Source organism: Anser anser (genome assembly GCF_964211835.1).
Source record: "Anser anser genome assembly, chromosome: 10".
Lineage (NCBI taxonomy): Eukaryota > Metazoa > Chordata > Aves > Anseriformes > Anatidae > Anser > Anser anser.
The window spans coordinates 3569654-3579036 of record NC_139730.1 but is presented as its reverse complement, the minus strand read 5'-3'; the positions used below and the strand labels follow the sequence as shown (position 1 = coordinate 3579036).

Here is a 9383-nt window from a genome sequence, read left to right as displayed (position 1 = left end):
ATCACAGTCAGTGCATCAGGTTAAGGATACATATTGCAGACATCTCTGCAAACACTGCTGCAACAGTAGAATGTAACAGGGTGACTCAATAGTAATGTGACCTTTCATTAACAGGCTCTTTTCCTCTTTGTGTCTGCTTCTGACACATTTATGAACTGTTACAAAGTTAGGTGAAACCCACTTTTTCAGTGCTTCCATCAGAGCAGTGGTGTGGCCCTCGTGGAGCATGGGAACGAATACAAAACGCCTCTCACTCGCTCTGATCCGCGCCCTGCTGTCGCTTTTAGGGCATCTCCCGCTGAGCTTGAGTGTCTTCTCCGCTGTGGGGCTGATACGAGCACTGGCAACAGAGGACACATCTCCTGAGGCCATGGAGTTGATCCAGTTTACGGTAGGACGGTGTCCCAGCGAGGGACCACCCAGTGTCTGCACAACTCTGCAATGACAGAGTGCGTTGTTACCTTTCTTGTGACGTTAGTAAGGGAAATGTTGCGTACTGCTATGTATGCTGGTCAGAGTTTATTATTTCAGCTCATCCTTATGTCAGTGACTCACAATTCCTTCACTTTGTACAGCCTTTTACAGCAGTCATATATCCTCAAATGATACACGCAGAATTTTTACCTTACGTACCTCTCACATCTACATTAACTCAAAGAAGCAAAAATGCCTTAAAATAATGTTTCCACGACTGCCCTGTAAAAAATCTTCCTCATGAGCGACTGAGACAAGGTCATTCCATATGAAACAAACCACTGGAATGACTCTCTAGACACTGCTTGTCCTGGAACTTCTTATTCATCTTTCTCCTCGTCCAGAGATTTTGTTCTCTAATTACAAAAGTACTTTCCATGTCTGCCGAGCGTTTCTGTGGGCAAAATACAGACAGAGGGAAATGGACAAATTCATTCTATCGGTGGTGTGCCACCTCTGTAACAATTTCCTCCCCTCTCTCTGATACTCAAATTATCAAATTATTGCCGTAGTGTTGTGATACATTACTGTAAAACTAAAACTGGCAAATTGTCAGAGAAACTAAAAAGTTCTGTTGCCAGACAATGCAACTAGCCCTAAAATGGATCAGCGGCCATGTCTTTTCCAGAGAGAATAGACAGAAAAGTTTTCCATCTCTGACTTTGACTTGCTCGATCCCATCATTCACCTTCTAGTCTTGCCAATGACACCCAAGGATTGCTTGGATCCAAATCCCACTTTATTAGGACCAGGATTATATGGGGATTTAGTTAAGAGATTCTTCTAGCTTTGATGCTTTTGTAGCTTTGTGGAAAACAGCAATTGGAGAGTTAAAAAATGGACAGCTTAGAAACAAACGTTTCTGTTGCAATGCAACCCCTTATTTTCTAAGAATGATCTTTCGATTTCACCATTGAATACAAGGATATTCCCACAAATTTATTTATAACTGAAGCACTTTCTCATCTGAAGAGAAAGTGTGGCCTTACTACTGCGAGGCAGGATGGGTCCTCCTCTAGTATCGATGGTTCAACAGAAATCGTGTTAGTGATTTGTGTGGTAAAGGTATGAAGGAAAAAAGGTCCCCTGCCTTGCTGACAGCTCTTATCACAGAATCACAGAATTGTTCAGGCTGGAAAAGAGCTTCAAGATCATCTGGTCCAACCGTCACCCTACTACCAATGTCACCCACTAAACCACGTCCCTAAGCACAACATCCAACGTCTCCTTGAACACCCCCAGGGACGGTGACACCACCACCTCGCTGGGCAACCCGTTCCAATTCCTGACCGCTCTTTCTGACAAGAAATGTCTCCTAATCGTCGGAGAGGTTTCCACCTGGAGCGGGGACCTCCGAGAACACCCTGGGAGCCCCAGGAAGCGGGGTTTGATTCACCGGTGGTACTTTCCCTTCTGAATCAGCACTAGCTCTCATGCCGCTGTGATATCATAGGCGATCTGCCTTTGGAAGCGCTGAGTATTTTTGAGCATTTTAACAGCAAAGTGCTGACTATTGCTGGGGATTACAGATTCTGTGAAACATTTTGTCAGATAACTGCTGGCATCTCGCCACTTGTTATATGGAAAATATGTCGTATTATCTTCCATGTGTGTGTGGGCGTTAAGGGTGCTCCTCGCGTCCTGGCCCCCAGCCTGCGGAGCCTTACACATATTTTATTCGGAACGAAGTTAGGCAATACGCAGCGAACTCGCTCGGGCGCGGAGCCGAGACCTGTCACTTTAGACAAGTTCCATATCCTTCGGGGCTTCCTGACAGAGCATCTTCCTCGCCGACCCCACCGCGACGGAGCACCACGAGGGCTGCGGGCGCCCACCAGCCCCGTGACGGAGCAGGGTGCTCCCCACCGCCCCCAGCTTCACCCTCACGGCCCCTCCGGGCCGAAGCCCCTCAGACCGGTGCCCGCCCACCCCCGCACCCCGCTGCGGACCCCCCTCGCTGCCGCCCCCCGACCCCTCTCAGGCCGGGGCGCCTCGGCGGGGCGGCGCCGCCCGTTACCTGAGGGCCGGCGCGGGGGGGCGGGGCCTACGGGGGGAGGGGGCGGGGCTTAGGAGCGGGAGGCGGCCAATGGGAGCGGGCGGCGGCGCCCCGCGCCCGGCGCGCGCCGCTCTTAAGGCGGCTCCGCGGGCTGTCAGCGGCAGAAGGGCGGCGGGGGCTCGACGGGGCGGCCATGGCCGCGCTCAACGGTGCTGTGGAGAACGGGCAGCCCGACAGGAGGGCACCGCCGCTGCCGCGGCCCCTGAGGAGCCTGGAGGTGAAGTACACCAAGGTGAGCTAGGGAGGGGAAGGCAGGTGGTGGTGGTGGTGTGGTTTGTTGGGGGTGTTGTGTGGTGCTTGGTAGAGTTGGGGTGTTGGTGAGGTGCTGTTGGTGAGGTGCTTTTTTCTTTAAAAGAAAAAGAAGTTATCCCTTCAGAGGGGTTTTTATTTATTTGTGTGGTCTACTGTGCTGCACTAGGTAGTGGGTTGATGGGGATGGATTGGTGGTTGAGTGGCTAGAGCAAGTGGATGTCTGTTGCTCCTCAGTGAGCTGCAGTTGCCGTGATCCGTAAAGCCTGAAAAATCCAACTTTTTTTTTTTAACAATATGCATGGAGGTGCTCTGGGTGCCCATGAGCATCTCTGCCCCTTGCTGCATGGCTGGCAGCGAGCAGTGACAGGCCCTGTGCCTGGCTGTGGCATCTCACTGTGACGGCCATTTTCCCCCGCGCAGTGCTCACAGAACCAGTCCGTGATGCCTTCACCATCACGCTACAGCTCAGAAAACCCGGTTTGGCTGGGGTGAGCTCAGGCAGGGCTGAGAAGGGGGTTACGTGTGAGGAGGCTGCTTGCACGGGGCTCCTTCCTGCAAGGCTGCTCTGAGGTGGGATTGGCCCTGTGCGGTGTCCAAAATGGGGCTGGTGTCCAAAGGAGGCTTGTGAGAGGGCTCTAACGTGGGACTGGGGCCACCCAGCAGCTCCGTAGGGTGAGTGGTGTCCACACATCTTGCTGCCTGCCCGCTGTCCCAACAGAGCTCTTCCATGGCCTCCCAGCGGGATAAGAGCACCCGGGTGGCGAACCCACACAAACCTGTGCCTCTGAGCCTCCTGCTGCTGTTATTCGCCACTCCTCACGCTTAACTGACGGCTCCTCAGCTTGGTAGCTCCGTCCTTCGGAGGTGGTGTTGGTTTTGCAGCAAGGCTCAGCTCCATGCCAGAAATCCCCGCTGCCTCACGCCGCCGTCACTCTGCCATAGCCGCCTTGCTTTTTGTTCCCCTACAGCCCGACCATAGTCTGGCGCACTGGGGCAAACATCCCGGCTTGTTATGCTCCTAGCAGCCCTGCCTGCTATCGTGTGAGCTATCCGAGACTGAAAGAGCTGGAGGGGCTGAAGGAGTGTATTAATTAGTTACATTTCTGTGTGAAATAATTAAAAAAAAAAAGAGCAAAACTACATTTATTTTCTTTGCAGCAGGAGGGAGTAAACAGCGGTAGCTTATCCAGCGAGGTGTTGATTTAAATTACCCGTTCCAAAATACTGGAACAGATTAATCTAGTCCAAGTGATTACCACTAATTGTTATTTTTTTAACATCCTGAATTTACCTACTTCTTTTTTAAAGATAAACTTGTCACTTAGCGGCAAATTGGATCTGCAGCCGCTGATTGTCGAGTGGCGTAATGCTGCCCAAACAGCTCTTTCCTGTGTCAGAAATGGACACGGCCATTAGGATTCTTCTTAAACATACAAATGTTCTGTTTTGTGTTATTTTTATTGTTGTGAATGCTTTTAAATACTCCTTTGGGATCCAATCCTGCAGCCGTGTGTGCTTTAAAACACGTGTTTTTTTTAATTCTCCAGAGTTTTTTGCAGGAGGCTCTGTGCACTGAAGGTATCAAGGTAGTCACTTAATAGTGGAAACCAACGTTAATTAAAAGTGTGAATTTGACATCTGATCTGATGCTCCCGGTGCATATGAGAAAGTAATGAGCAGCAGTCAGTTTTCATAAAACTGCAAGGGGTTTTCGACAAGCTCCTTTGAGTCTCACCAGATGTTTACAGCTGACGGCACGCTTCCTTGCTTAGCAAAGATTTTATTTTCGGTTCCATCAGTTAGTGGGCTGGGGGAGAGGGAAGGAAGATTATCAACAAAGATCTCACTCGCAGAGCAGCTTAGTGCTTGTCCTGGGTGTGTGATGGAAGTGATCTGTCCATAATCTCCTGTCCCGGGTTTGGGGTGGGAAGCGTGAACAGCCGATACGCTCTTCTATTTGATTTCAACTCCTGGCACCAAAGACTCAGGCTTGTGGTATGGTTCCCAGAATGATGCCAGCGTATATGTTGTGTTTTAAAGGGTCTGATCCCAATGCCCTCACGTCCTATAACTTACAGGAACATTGCTTTCTGATCTTAACTCCTCCATATAGAGTTAATGCTTAATGCAGAGGAATAACACCATTTTCCCCCGTCCTTAGTTTGAGTACATATCGGACTGTAACTTTACAGCTCTTGCCATCTCTCACATTTATAATGTGACTTTCTTTGCTAGTGAAACAAAGTGAAAACTGAAGTGGAAAACATGTAACTTTTAAAAATAAAGTGCAGCACTTGAATAACAGAGGTAGTTTGGGAGCACTAGTTTAAGGTTAATTAATATTTCTAACATTGACTTCACTTGGCAGCCTTTTTTTGGTGGAATTTTCTTCTCGGCCTGTATGAAACAGGTGGGCCCAGAAGTGCAGCATCTGTGCCAGTTACGTCTTGGATGCTTCTTGCAGAAATAGTTGGGAGAATCTCCTTTCAGGAAAAAAAAGCTGCCCGAGGGGGGGGAAAAAAATGACCTGAAGCAGTGGGAATTCTGAATGTAAGGGATGCAACATTAATCTCCTGGTCGTGTGTAGGGACTCATAAACAAGATTGTGAATGTGGAGGGCTTCCAAGTAAAAGTACTAGCTTATAGCCACTAGCAGGCTACTAATAAAGATTACTTCATCTAATCTTACTTAAAAAGTATCTTTATTTATAAAACATAACACTGCCAAGTTAGATCAGTGTGGATAAGACGCATGCGGAATCAATTAATTGTATATAGGTATCCATGTTCTGTTTACAGTGTGTAACAGCACTCCAGTATTTAATGCATTTTTAGTTACGCAACACTGGGACTGTTTGTTCTTGCTCTGGAAATGCAGTATTTTGAAACACTTAAATCTTGTCACAGACGACTCCAAGTGATGTGGGAGGCTCGATGCGTCCTGTGACAAGGCGTAGCAGGGTAGAACCGAGCCTGTTCCTACCCTGCTCCCTCCGTGAGGGCAGAGTCATGGAAGTAGCCCAGGGCAGGACGCTAATAACCAAGTAACATTGAACGCTGACGTTTTGTTTGTAGCATGCGACGAGGGGTTCCTTTTGCCTGAACCATATGGGTTTCTCTTGGTGTCTACTTGCTGTTCCCATGGAAATGGATTTCAAACTGTCTGTTTCTCATTGCCAAATTATGGCATTACACTGTGTGGGCCCCATCCTCTGTCCTCCTTTTGCTCAAAGCTAACTGGGTGCATGAAGGTTTTCTCGTCTGTTCTCTGGCTCAGGTTCTAGTTTGGATAAATGCTGTCTGTGTCATAAACAGTCTCACTGGGAGAGATTGAACATGCCATCAATGGAAACGGAAGAGCCTCAGGACCTTCGAGGAACACTTGTGGGATTTTTCTTTTTTTTTCCCATTGTCTGCAGCAGCGTATTCATTCTCCCACCTGTCCTGCTCCCCTTGCTCTCTCTTCAGATATTTATTAACAACGAATGGCACGAGTCTACAAGCGGAAAGAAGTTCCCCACCTATAACCCTTCAACGCTGGAGAAAATCTGTGACATTGAGGAAGGAGACAAGGTAGGTGTTACTGGAAAGGCAGTGCAAATGACAGAGCTTCCAAGGGACTTCCTTTCTTAGAAAAGTACCCAGAGGAGAAGCTGGCTCTTAACACCGACGTGCAGCCAGCCAGGCTGTGAGCTGGAGGCCTGGGATGCTACAAGTGCTGCTTGAGGATTACATGGGCTGGGTGGGATCAGTCTTCTGCAGCTCAGCTGAGTCACTTTCCCTGATAGGAACTGCCTACTGACACTCTCAGAGGAATGAGACTCAGCATCGTTCTTGCTTTATAGAGCAGGAAAGAAGCAGCCATGCTGAGGAAATAGCAATGACAGTGTATGTATGTCCCTGATAGAACTTGAGCATCATCTTGGGAGTGGTTTATACACAAGCTGCACGGCAGCCTGTTGGAGGCACTGAACTGGAGCTCACCTTTTTTAAAAACAATCAACAGATAACCTGTTTGGGAGAACTTGAGCTCAGTCATGCATCAGCACAGGGAAATCTCCCACAGAAAGTGAGCAGTGCTTGCTTTTCCAACTGGTATTGTGAGTTCTGGCCTCTTGTACAAACATGGCATCTGACGTTTAAAACCAAACCAGTATCTCTGAAGAACTTCAGTAGTCCCTGGCCTCGGGGTGCTGCACAGTTTCCTGGGGCATAACTGCTTGCATTTGGTAATGGCCTGAGGTTAAGGAACAATCAAATATGACACTCCAAGACAGCTCATCACACACGTGCCATGCTCTGCTCAGTGGGAGAGAGCTGGCCCAAGAGCTTGCTTCTGACAGCCTGTCACGGGAGGGTGATTCACAGCTTCCCTGCTGTACCATGGCTGTGGCTCATCTTGCTCTGGGCAGTAAGTGGCAGGCAGCGTGCAGTGCCTGTGCTGTGGTATCTTTTTTTCAGTAGCTAAGCTTGCCTGACCCCTCGTGAGGCTGGATGCATAGCTTCCAGCCACGTAGCTGCCTTAGGGAGCCGTTCCTGGTAAGAGTGACACTAGCTGAGCATGGGCACTGTAGCTTTGGGTGTTAAACTGTAGGTCAATAGAGCCTGGCCTTTCTGGAGACGGGACCAAACTTACTTGCAGTGCAAGTCTGCAGCCTCCCTGCAGGTGGTGCACGAGGTGGCTGTTCTTGGATGACACTAAAGCAGCCTCTGAAACCTATTGCCATGGTGGATCCATGCCTCCGTGGGGCAAATATACGTGGAGGTGGAACTTAACAGGAGAAAACTACACATAACAGTTGTGTCCTACCCAATTAACACTTAATTGCTGTGGCATATAAATAGTGGAGCTGAAGCTAACTCTCTAACTGTATTTTTACCAGTTAGAAACCATGACTCCACTGTTTTTCCCTGAACTGAGTGCTTCTTCAAGCAGTTACAGAGCATTACATGAGTGTTTCAAACCTGTTCTTAGAGACTTGGTTAAAGAAAACTGTTACCCAGAAATAAGAGGTCAGTGAATTCAAGGATAGCTCTTTATGCTTACAGGGGAGTTGCTGAAAACCTTGCCTTGGGACCGATGAGTGGGGCCCTCTGCCCATGGTGCACAGAATAATTATGGGCTAAATACAGTTTGGGTGCTGAAAGCTTCTTCTACCTCTTCACCTCACACAGATTGACTTACTTCCCTCTAAGTAGCCTCATGTGAGGGACTGAGAGAGGTTAGACCTGGATGCAGGTTAGGTGGAAGGCAGAGCTGGGGTGAGAAGTGCCCAGACTGGCTGTTGGGCTCCTGGTGACACATGGCCATGTCCCACCACCCTCCGGACAGGGTCCCCAGAGACTTCATTTGCCCTGGTTGATCATCCCCATCCTAAATCTGTGACTGTAGCCCATTGGGGGTGAAGTTCCCTGTTGGTACAGAAAATAGTCGTGGTTGGTGCTTCTCAGTGGCTTGTCCCTGTGAGCTGCTGTGCTGGGCAGTCCCATGGCAAGCCCCGGTTCTGGCTCTGGCCCCAGCTGTGCCAAGGTTGGCCCTGCCCTCAGTGCAGGCAGGGAGAAGGGCTCCACTTCCCCAACCCTGCACAGAAACCTGCCCCTCCCTGGCCGTGCAGGGTTTGTTTTGCTTAGGCTGCATGTGAGGGGTGGGAATTTGGCAGCCAAACGTTTCAATGATGACAATCGAGTCTGGTGCTGAAACTTGGCCAACGTTTTATGTGACTAGGAGCAAAGGTTTTGTTTGTTCTTCAGTTACAAAACTTAAGACAGAATTGCTCTTGGTGGGATGGTTGGGGGATGAAGGAAAGTCTCGGGTGGAAAATAAGCTCTAAAAATAAAATGGCAAATGCTTCTACTGGGTACTGGGAGGCTTTCTGCCTCCCAAATAAGGACTCGGTGTCCTGATGTTTTCCAGGTACAGTCACGAAGGGCTAACTTTATTAGATTTCTGCCCCCAAGGAATGGTGCAGCCCCAGAACTTCTACCCTTTGCTATGTCAAGGAAAAAGTATTTGAGCTGCTGCCATTCCTCTTGTGCTGTTGGTAACGCTCGAAGATGGCTCTCCTTCTAGCAGCCTGCTAACATCCAGCAGGAGCAGGGGGAAAGGAGCTCCCTCCCTGAAGGAGTGCCCAGCTCAGCGGGCTGGCACGGGTCCCCAGCTGTGACAGAGCAGGCTGGATGTTGCGGAGCATCTGTCACAATCACTCCTGAGCCGTTTGCTCTCCCGCGTGGATCTTTGGAGGGTTAGAAGAGGGCTTTGTTTGCAGGCATCCTGCCTCCTGCAGATCGCAGGGGCAGGCTGAGGCAAGAGGCCACAGGAATATTATTCCCTACAGCAGGATCACAACACCTTAGATGATGGTTTTGGACACCAAGGGCTGTGAAGTTGCAGTCTGCATTACTTTTGAATCCAAGTTTCAACCAGCTGCAGAGTGCAGACTGTTTGCGGAGGGCTTGCAGGGGAGCAGCTCCGCTCTGGGCATCTTCTAATTGAGGAACTGTGGCATGGTCGTGCCCTGTGTCAGAAAAGTGCCTTTCCAAGGATGTGCACAGGGGATTTTCCAAAGAAGCTAGTAATTCAGTGCAGGTAAGACAGCCTCCA

The 9383-nt window shown here is 49.3% G+C and overlaps 1 protein-coding gene across 2 annotated transcripts in view; it reads left to right on the top strand.

The window, feature by feature from the left end:
* Positions 1-2285: 2285 nt before the first annotated feature.
* Positions 2286-9383, top strand: part of ALDH1A3 (aldehyde dehydrogenase 1 family member A3) — a 37112-nt gene continuing 30014 nt past the window's right edge. The window contains exons 1-3 of one of the 2 annotated variants that reach the window (XM_083849745.1): positions 2634-2762; positions 5690-5826; positions 6251-6355. Coding sequence is in view for 1 of the 2 variants with exons in the window: in XM_083849744.1 (XP_083705870.1) it covers positions 2664-2762; positions 6251-6355 (204 nt within the window). In the remaining variant the exon portion in view is untranslated. Of the gene's footprint in view, positions 2763-5689; positions 5827-6250; positions 6356-9383 lie in introns of both variants that reach the window. The other variant, XM_083849744.1, reaches the window with a different exon arrangement.